Consider the following 11,051-nt stretch of genomic DNA (forward strand, 5'->3'; position numbering starts at 1 on the left):
TGAATGTGTCCACAACATATGTCAAAACCCTACCCTGCAGTGTGATGGTATTAGGAGGTGGGGCCTTGGGAGATTATTAGGATTAGAATAGATCATGACGTGGAGACCTCATGATGGGATTAGTGCCTTTATAAGAGTCACAGAGAGCTGGCTTCCCACCTCTGCTCTCTGCCATGTGAGGACACAAGAAGTTAGCCATCGGCAGGAGGGCCCTCACTTGACCATGCTGGCATCCTGACCTAAGATTTCCACCCTCTAAAACTGTGAGGAACTAATTTCGGTTGTTTATAAGTCCTCCAGTCTATGATGTTTTGTTACAGTAGCCTGAACTAAGACATCCACAAAAGGTCTGAATTTGGTTAGTCACTGTCACATTCACTTCTCTGCATGCCGTACAACAGCATCTCACACTGCCTTGTCTCCTTGTTGGTATTTGTGGCTGGTACAGATCTTGCTCCATGTTCTTGGGTGTTCAAGAAACATGGTTTTTAACTGCTTTTCAATAACTCAATTTGTATGTCAAACCTGCCACTCTGCTGCAGTGGTGGAAACTTAACTTCAGTCTATTTGGAGCATTCCTCACCTACCTTTCCTAGGATGTATCTAAATGCTAACCTAATACTAAGTAAGGCATTTTAATAGCAAGATTGTCTTTGCTGGCATGTCTCTCATCCTTGTTCCCCAACCTTTTCTATCACTTATTCTCTGCCTCCATTGGCTGCCCATTTATTTTGCCCCTAACAACACTGTGGCCTATTATCATCACTACCACAGGTCTCTGAGAAGCAAGGCCCCCCAAGTTGCCATTCCACTCTTGCTGCAAAGTACGATAAGAATGCCCTCCTGGCTTCTGATCTGTAAATGTCACCATCCAGAATGGTTAAATGCCATTCCCGAATCCCATCATCCCCAATGACACTAGGGAGCCCAGTTCCATGGCAGCATGTCCTGCTGTCAACCCTGGCATACCGGGGACAGCCATGAACACCTTCTCAATGATGCAATGCCCCCCCTCACTGTCATATTCCCTACTGCTTTAGCCAAAGGAGCATCCTCTGGGCATCTCCCAGAGAACAGAATCAAATGGTGAATCTTCTGGTCTCATGTAATAAACCCATTCTAATATTCCCACTTCCCTGTAGCCTTCAGAACCTTCTTTAAACTCAGCCAAGGCAATTCTGTCGTCTCCACCTCATTGACCTTAGGCCACCATCGTGTCCAGTTTTCCAGAGTCATCTAGTAGCACATTAGGACAAGCTCCACGTGTCCTTGGCAGAACTCTAGTCTTGAGTCATGGGAAATGTTCCATTGCAATCAACTTCCTACCCAGTCTTATATACACCCCCACCCTCTAGATCCACTCCCATGTCTGTTCCCCCAGAGGTCCTGCGGTTAGACATGTCCTGCAACCTTTTGGATGATCAATCTATTTCCTTCTAGAGTAGGGACTGTGCTTCAAGGCTTGGGCTATGCTGAGACTCGATCCTAGTTATTGGTCTAGAGGCAATGAGAGGTGGAGCTTCAGAAGGATTAGCATCATTTTATGACATCTACCTCAGGTGAGATCGCTGCATTGTCTCCAGGAAAAATAAAGCTGTTCTTCTCTATCAAGGGAAGGAGCAGCTGCTACTGGCCAGAAGGGTTCAGGGGCTCTGGGGGCTCAAGGTTCTTAGGTGTATCCACCCAAACATCCCCATGCCAGGCCTTAGGGTCCCGTTCCTTCCCCTTAAAACGCTTGACTTTAGTACAGGAAAATTGTTAAGGATGCACGGGTCTAATCTGCAGCTCTACTGCCCTAGATTGAATCTTGAGCCTTATTTTCAGCACACTCTGCTTCCTGGCAGCAGAAGTGAGCAGTTCTTTACATGTTGCCTTGGGAGACTTTCCAGCTTTCACATCATGCCCCCAGTTGAGTGGGCTAAGAAGAGCCTTTCATTCTTCCTCAAAGCTTCTAAGACAGTTTAGAAAAGTTAACCACCTCCATAATCCTTGTCATTACAGCCGCCTCCATATCTGTGGAGTGCCAAAGCTACTACATGAGCCAAACTTCCCCTTCAATTTCTATCTCATTCCAATCCACCAAAGGTAAGGGTCTTATGCTTCAGGACACTAGGGGTTACTACCATCCTTCTCACCAACAGTGGTGAGAGGTCTTTGTTGCCTTCTGAACGGGGGGTGATCTAGTTCTAGATTCCTTTCCCTATGGCCTGCCTTCTAGTGCTACTTCCTACTAACTGCCTTAGCTTGAATCCCCATAAAATCAGAGCCTGAGCTTAGAACTTGGGTGCAGTTTATCTGGTAGATGATTCCTCGAACTGAGAGAGGGGGAGTGAGGAAAATGGTAGAAGGAAAATTCAACAAAGTGTGTTTGGGTTTCTGTCCTCTACTGGAGGTTGCCCCAGAAGGCATTGACTCTCCTGCACTCCCAGGCTATGTCTGTGGGTTGAGAGAGCTCCTGAGGCTTAGGAGAAAGCCCTGAAGCAGAAAGGCCGAGAAACCCACAGTAGACACTTGAAATGGGGCACTGACGGTATACGCAGAGCCGTCCACCATAGTTGCGGCTAAAATCAGAGGTGGGCTTATCAGACGCAACCAAAAGTTCCAAAGGCATCTGATACACCTTCCCTGCCTCCTAGAGGATTAGATACCTATGACAATACCAAAGGCCTAACACCATCTGCTCCTGGGATTCAGGTGCCTGTCTCTTATAGGCCTTTGTTCATTCTAGAAATCTCTGGAGAGAGCCTAGTAAGTGTTAAGCACTTTTCTAACTAAGATACAGAAAAAAATAAAAACAGAAAAAAACCCCTATGGAACTTACACTCTAGTTGGGGCAGAGGGGGTGGAGGGAGACTGGCAAAATACATAGCATGTCAGATGGTGACAGATGCTAGAAAACAAAGCAGGAAAGGAGGAGAAGTTGTGCTGGTTTGGTTGGGTGTGGGGAGAATGCATGCTCTTTTAAATAAAATCATCAGGGAAAACTTCACTGAAAAGGTGACATTTAAGTAGACACCTGAAGGAAGTAAAATCAGCAAGACACTGAGAAGGAGCAACTGTGAGGTAGGAGAGAAATCAGAAGAGTGTAGTGTCCTAGGAGACAAGTGAAGATGAGGAGGCGTCAACTGCATGAAATGCTGCTGATGGGCCAAGATGAGGATGGAGAATTAGCCAAAGGACTTAACACTGGAGTCAATGTCATCCTTGACAAGAGCAGACTGGGGAGGCTTGGAGGTGAGAAATCCAAAGCTGAGGGGAACTAAGAGCAAAGAGGGAGGGGAGGAATTGAAGACAGTGAATATAAGCAACTTTTTGGAGCTTAGTTATACAGGGAAGCAGAGAAATGGGGCAGTAGCTGGAAAGTAATGTAGGGTCAAGAAAGGACTTCTCTCCAAGATGGAAGACCTACCAGGATCTCTACTTCCATTTCCCTTCATCTTTCCTCTTGCTGGAGACAAATCTACAGCCTTTTTGACCTCCTTCCTCAAGCCCAAAAAATATGTTTTCAAAGCTCTGTTCCCCAGAGGGTTCTGAGCTGTAGAAGGTAAAAGCCACACAGAGTTCTTTGCTCCTGCTTTCTGCTCTGTCGCACACACACAGCCCCACCCCCACCCCCGGGGCAATGAGCTTGCTGCCTCAGTCAGGGGGTGAAGTTCCAGAGCAGAGAGAACAAAGTCAGATATCTTAAAATATCATTCTGCCCCATTTGATCTGGGTCCTTTATCCACTTGGATACCCCTCCCTAAACATGGGGCTCCCCATCTGCTGCTGACCTGTCAGAGCAGATACTTTTCTCTGTTCTAGAAAATAAATTATTTGTTTGCAGGTGCTCTGGCCAAAGCAATATTCCCTAAACTTTAGGTACTCTTGGATCACCTTTATGATTTTTGCTATTTCCCCATACCACATAGTTTTTATCTCATGTTTTAATGTAAAGCACTTTCCTCATTTAAAAAAATCTTTTTTATTGTGGTAAAATTCACATAAAACTCACTATTTTAAAGTGTGCTATTCAGTGGCTTTTAGAACATTCACAATGTTGTACGACCATTACCACTATAGCTCCGAAACATTTTTCATCAACCCAAAAGGAAACCCTGCTCCTGTTAAGTAGTCACTCCTTCCTCCCCACATTCCCTGGCTGTGGATTTGTCTATTCTGGATATTTTATATAAACAAAATCATACAATATGTGGTCCTTTGCATCTGGCTTCTTTCACTTAGTATAATGTCTCCATCAGTGCCTTATTTTGTGTTTTTTTCTAGGTATTGTTTTGATTCCCTTCTCATTTCCTTATCTATACATTTTTTATTTTCTAAGTTATTCTAAAAGGAAATTATATTTTACAACTATTTAAAAATATTTTAATCCATGTTAATATAAATATAGAATTATTAAAATACAAAAGAGCACTGCTCAAAAGAAATGTTTTTAAGCATAGTGCCTAATGACGTTTTGTGTTGTTTTGCTGATTTAATCAGGCCACATTTTAAGTAGTGGTTTAGTAATCCCTAGTCTTTCTCCTGAAAGCAAGTTAGGCTGAAGAAGGACACCCACTTCTCTCCAAGTTTTCACATGGCTCTAGGAAAATGTGTTGGAATCCTACCGGACTTAAGTTTCACTGGGTGCTGAAAGGGTCTGTCTACATTCCAAGGAAAGGAATGGTTACAGATTGCAAGGACCAGTGTCATCACCTTTGTTGTGCAGCCACATCACTCACAACACCCTCACCAAAAGCACTTTATATGATACCTTGGGCACAGGGCTCCCTATGCCCCAGGAGAGAGCATCGATCTAGAACGGATATAGAAGGAGATCCAAAATCAGACACCTATAGGAGGAAAGGAGTGAAGCTGAGCAGGAGCTGACAGCCACAATTCAGGCAACTGCTGCTGGGCAAAACCAAGGTCCAGCATAGCTGAGTCTTCCGGGTTTTCAGGAGAACACGGGAAATCTGGATTTTTAATGTGAAATCTCCAAACTCTTAAATGTTGGCAACTCATGCAAAATTGTAAAATAAAGTGGGTCGAGCAACTCCTATCTGTGCGCTGGACTAGCTCTGGACAGTGCTTGTTTGTATCCCCGACCCATAATTCTAGAGAGAGGAAAAGGAAAGCCGCAACGAAGAAGCGACTCGCCAAAAGCCACACAGCCAGGAGGGGGAGGCAGAGCTCAAAGTTTCGAGGGATTCTTTCGGGAAACAGTTTCCAGGTCGTAAAATACACTTTTATCCTGGACTCAGGCTGAAACCCCTCCCGGGAGCGCCTCAGGGAGGGAAAGGCCAACTGTAAGGTCACCGACCCCACCCGCCCGCCCAACCGCACCCTCCATCCCTGAGCCCAGGTTTCCCTGCCTCCCGGACTTTGCCCTCCGTCTCTTGGGCCAAGAAAGCCATTGCTGCCACTACCTCTCATCGCCTGACATCCCCGCCCCCTGCTGCACTGTTGCAAGCCTGGCTCCCACTCCGCGTTCCCAACGGGCTGCAAACATCTTCCTCCACCGCCCTATCGCACCCTCCCGAGACGGGCTGCTGGCTGAGTCTCCACACCAGGCCCGGAGTGATGGTCCCTGAAGGCGCGCAGCGGACCCCCCGCGCACCCGGAGCCCTCTCCTGGCCGGGAACTCGAGGGGCCACAGGAACGCGCCGGGGCCGAAGGTGAGGAGCGAGGTGCGCATGCGCCGCACGGGTTTTATTGCGTCACTGCGACTCTGGGGCAAGCGGCTCGATCAGGAGCACGCCGCACGCGCCTTCGCGCTTGCGCATCTTCCTCTCTCATGCGCGCGCCGCAGCGGCAGTGCTTGCCTCGTCTATCTTTTTTTCCAACAGGTGCATGCGTTCTGTGGTCTCCGTCAGCATGTCCATGAGCAGTTCCTGCTGTAGCTTCAGGAAGTTGTTCTCCTCCAGCAGCACCTGGGTCTTGATCCGCTGCACCTGCGCCTTCCAGCCAGAGGTGGTTGGCGAGGGCAGTTGCGGCCGCGACCGCACCGGCTGGCGCTCTGCGGTCCACCGGCCGCCGCGGAACACGAAGGTCTTGTCGCTGAGGCGCGTGCGCGGCGTGCCGTAGCTGAGGCCTAGCTCTGCCTGGCGCGTCGGGTGGTCCAGCAGGTAGAAGGTGGACATGGAGGAGATGCGGCGCAGCGGAGGGCGACGCGGCGAGAAGCGCCGCGAGAAATGGTGGGCCCAGAACTGCCGCAGCTGCTCCCACAGGCGGCTCGTGTGGCACGAGGCCGGGCACCCGAAGGCCTCCAGGGCAAGGGCCGTGTGGGCCTCGTTGGGCGTACGGATACCCGGAGCAGAGCCTTGAGGACGCGGGCGACCCAAGCTGCTCCCTTGCCTCGCAAGCCTCGATGTCCAGAATGAAAAGGCGAGCCAGGGGCACTGCTGGGGAGCAAGAGTCTGGGTGAGCAACCGGCTTGGACGAGCTGCCCCCTCAAACCGCGAGGCCTGGTGGGCAGGGCTCAGGCCCGCAGCTGGCGCTCAGGGTTAGCCAGCTGCTGGCCACTGAGGAGTCCATCCCTGCACACTCGCACTAGCAGAAGTCTCCCCGAAACCCCCTTCCCCGAAGGTTACTCTGTCAGGCTTTGGTGATAGATAGGCAGGTGAAGGACCAGAACCCTGCTCTCTGAGTGCTGGGTGGCTGCTGGAAGGGGTTAATAGGCCCTTAAGGGAGGAAGGAATGATAGCAGAAACAAGTAGGTACTTAAAAGATGCACAGGAATTGGACAGTAGATTGGGGGTGGATAAGGGAGAGCCTCTAGGCAGAGTGAAGAACTAGGCAAGGCTCGAATGTTGCACATGTGAGAAAGAGCTTGGGGTAGAATTGGTGTAGGGTATTGAGCTGGAAATAGCAGAAGAGGAAGCTGGAAAGGGGGACCAGGGCACTATATGAGGGTGCTGTACAGGCCGGCTTAAAAGTTTAGACTTCCTTCTGTGGGTTAGAGGGCGCTGCTGAAGCATTGCGAAGCCAGGGCTGGATCTACATTCTGAAAAGTATCTGGTGGATGTCTAGCATACCCAACAGCATTACTGCCTTCGTCATTCGGTTATTTTACAACCTTGAACTGACTGGCATCTGCTTTGTGCCAGGCTCTGGTCTGGGTAGACGGTGCCAGCACAGCCTGTCCCTGCCCTCAAGATGCTCCTGGTCCAGCTGGGAAGCCAGATGTGTGCGTGTAGATCACAGTCTGGTGTGGTCAGTCCAGTAGGGGCATGTGCCATGGGCTAGGACCTATGCTTAGGGCTTGAGCCAACAGGCGTTGCGCAGACTGGATGTGACTTTTATCCCAAGCAGACTACATGCTCAAGGAAACTAAAGTCTAGATAACAGACATGTCCCATACTCCTTCTCCCCCCATTCCTGTACGTGCTGATTCTGTTGTGTGAGAAAGAAGACTGTATGCTTTCTTTTGAATTCCTCTCCTCCCAATGGAAAGTGAAAAGAGAAGGAACCCTGGGGCAGGGTTCCCTCTGTCATGCCCTCATTAATTCAACACACACTTACTCCTCACACATAGCTGGGCAGTACTACCCCCTAGACCTGGCTCAGGGACATGTCTCTTGGAAGCCCAAGGCTAGAACCCAACCCACCCTTGAGGTTGCATCTTTCCAGAGGATCCTTCCCCGATAATCCTCACATGTTGTACCTCACCTGGAGGATGTTTTGGAGGTGCCAAGCTGCTGTCCCAGGCCTGGCCGCATCCCTGAACCACTCAGTTGCTGTCTACCGGCTATGACTCAACAATGCCTCTAGGCCAGATCAGCTAAGCTATAAAACAGACCCCTGGGCTCTCCCCTGTATTCATTCAGCACACTTATTGAGTGCCTTCTGTATTCCAGACACTGTTCTTCCAACGTGAGGAAGATCTTCCGTCATCAAGCTATCATTCTTAAGGGGGAGAAGGTCATAAGCAGAGCCTAAGATAGGAATTTGTTCTAGGGGATTGAACAAAATAGTCCCTCATGAAGCTAACCAAGGGTGTCATGGGTCAGGTTTCCTAGAAGCAGAGCCTCAGATGACAATTATTGAGGGATTTACTGGGGGAGTGTTCTTGGGAGAAGAGAGTAAGGGAAGCAGGACAGGGCAGGGAAAAGAGCTAAAGCTAGGCAGGAATGTGGCCTCAAGTGGAGACTAGCTCTAGCCAGATCCCACGGGGAACTGTAGAAATTGTGCCACAGAGTTAGGTCTCCTTACTGCAAGGGAGCCAATCTTCTGTGCCTTTCTTCTCCCCTACCCAGCCCTCAGTCAGTCATTGTCAGGGGCAACTGTGAGTTGTCAGCCAACACTTAAGGCACCTATGGGGTGGGTGCACCCCCAGTAAAGGGATTTGTAGGATGTCAGCAGCATAAAAGGGGGAGGAAGAGAATAGATAATAAAAATGAAAGGAAATGGGGCTTCCCTGGTGGCACAGTGGTTAAGAATCCGCCTGCCAATTCAGGGGACACGGGTTGGAGCCCTGGTCCGGGAAGATCCCACATGCCGCAGAGCAACTAAGCCCGTGTGCCACAACTACTGTACCTGTGCTCTAGAGCCCGCAAGCCACAACTGGTGAGCCCGCGTGCCTAGAGCCTGTGCTCCGTAACAAGAGAAGCCACCACAATGAGAAGCCTGCGCACCACAACGAAGAGTAACCTCCGCTCACCGCAACTAGAGAAAGCCCACGCGCGGCAACGAAGACCCAAATCAGCCAGAAATAAAAATAAATAATTTTTTAAATGAAAGGAAATAACTAAATGAATAAGAATATATGATTGTGATACATGCCATGAAGAAAATAGAGAAATACAGAAAGTGACTTTAGGACAAAATGAGGTGTACGAACCAATTTAGACCTGGAACTCGATGAAGGCACTTGATATTCATACTAAGACCTGAATGATGAGAGACTAGCTACATGAAGACAGGGGCTAGAGGTACAAAGGAGTTGGGCTTGTTGGAAGGACAAGTGCTGTGTTGAGCTGTGGAAGGAAATGAAGTCAGCCCTACTCGCCAGCCACACCCAATCAATTGCCATCACGTTTACTTGGCTTTCCTGACCGCAAGGGTCTCTTGCAGGGGCCTCCCAGTTAGTCCAGCATCCTGATGGCTCTAGAAGGGGTCACCCAGCTCCAGGGAGCTCACAACATAGGGCAGAGCCAAGTGGTAGTGCCACCTTCTGGGAAACCTTTTTCTGTAACAGTTTTATTGAGGTATAATTGACACAATAAACTACATATATTCAATATTTATAATGTACACTTTGATATGTTTGGATAATTTGATGTAAGAAATCATAACCAAAATCAAGATAATGAAGATACACATTACCTTCAGAAGTTTCCTCTGCTCCCATCACTATATAGATTAGTTTGAATTTTATATAAATAGAATTATTTAGTATGTACTTTTATTTTTGCACTGGCTTTTTTAAAAAATATATTTATTTTTGGCTGCGTTGGGTCTTCGTTGCTGCACGTGGGCTCTTTTCTCTAGTTGTGGTGAGCGGGGGCTACTATTTGTTGCGGTGCGTGGGCTTCCCATTGTGGTGGCTTCTCGTTGCGGAGCACGGGCTCTAGGCACGTGGGCTTCGGTAGTTGTGGCACGCGGCCTCAGTAGTTGCGGTTCGTGGGCTCTAGAGCACAGGCTCAGTAGTTGTGGCTCACGGGCTTAGTTGCTCCGCAGCATGTGGGATCTTCTCGGACCGAGGCTCGGACCCGTGTTCCCTGCATTGGCAGGCAGATTCTTAACCACTGCGCCACCAGGGAAGTCCCTGCACTGGCTTCTTGCAGCATAATTATTTTAAGTTGAAATTCATTCATGTTGTCGCATTTATTAACAATTCATTCCTTTTTTGGTGAGTAGTAGTCCATTATATGGAAATACCACAATTTGTTTTTCCATCCACCTGTTGATGGAAATTTGGGTTGTTTCCATTTGGGGGGCTATTACAAATACAGCTGCTATAAACATCTGTGTACTACTCGTTGTGTGGCCACGTGCTTTAATTTCTCTTGAATAAATACCTAGGAGTAGAATGGCTGGGTAATATGGTAGGTGTATTTACCTTTTTATGAAGTTACCAAGGTTTTTCCAAAATGGTTGTACCATATCCCTACCATCATTGAAAGAGTTTCTGTTCCTGTTCCTCCACATACTTGCCAACACTTAGTATGGTAAACCCTTTTAATTTTAGTTATTCTATGGGCTTCCCTGATGGCGCAGTGGTTAAGAATCCACCTGCCAATGCAGGGGACACAGGTTCGAGCCCTGGTCCGGGAAGATCCCACATGCCGCGGAGCAACTAAGCCCGTGCGCCACAACTACTGAGCCTGTGCTCTAGAGCCCGCGAGCCACAACTACTAAGCCCGTGCACCACAACTACTGAAGCCCGCGCGCCTAGAGCCTGTGCTCTGCAACAAACGAAGTCACCGCAACGAGAAGACTGCGCACAACGCAACGAAGAGTAGCCCCCACTCCCTGCAACTAGAGGAGGCCTGCGCACAGCAACGAAGACCCAACGCAGCCAATAAATAAATAAGTTTATTTAAAAAAGTGTAGTTATTCTAGTGGGTGTGTCTAAATTGTGATTTTGATTTCATTTCTCTGTTGGCTAATAATGTTGAGTGTCTTTTCATGTGCTTATTTGTTACCCTTGTTGCTGAAGTTGTTCTTGTCTTTTGACCTTTTTTAAACTGGATTGTTAGTCTTGTTGAGTGTAAGTTCTTTAATGCTAGATAAAAGTCCTTTGTCAGATATGTTTTGCAAATATTTTTTTCCCAGTCTATGGCTTGCCTATTAAAGCAAAAGTTTTTAATAAAGTCCAATTTATCAATTTTTACTTTGACCCTCAAAAGGTCATGCTTTTCATGTCATATTAAAGAACACTTTGCCAAACTAAAAGTTTCACCATTTTAGCTTTACATTTTGTGTTCCATTTTGAGTTAATTTTTGTTGATAGTGTTCTTTTCATATGGTTGTCAATTTATAAAGACTAGCCTTTCCCCACTATTTGCCGTTATGTCTTTATTGTTCATCATGTGACTGTGTATGTATGACTGTTTCTGGGCTCTCTA

The 11,051-nt window shown here is 47.9% G+C and overlaps 1 protein-coding gene across 1 annotated transcript; it reads right to left on the minus strand.

The window, feature by feature from the left end:
* Positions 1-5,699: 5,699 nt before the first annotated feature.
* CBY3 (chibby family member 3) lies at positions 5,700-7,700 on the minus strand. The gene is given in 3 exon segments (XM_060094581.1): positions 5,700-6,364; positions 6,367-6,380; positions 7,651-7,700. Coding segments are annotated over 3 exon segments (729 nt in total).
* Between the last annotated feature and the right edge of the window lie 3,351 nt (positions 7,701-11,051).

The sequence above is a fragment of the Mesoplodon densirostris genome, chromosome 3 (genome assembly GCF_025265405.1).
Source record: "Mesoplodon densirostris isolate mMesDen1 chromosome 3, mMesDen1 primary haplotype, whole genome shotgun sequence".
Classification (NCBI taxonomy): domain Eukaryota; kingdom Metazoa; phylum Chordata; class Mammalia; order Artiodactyla; family Ziphiidae; genus Mesoplodon; species Mesoplodon densirostris.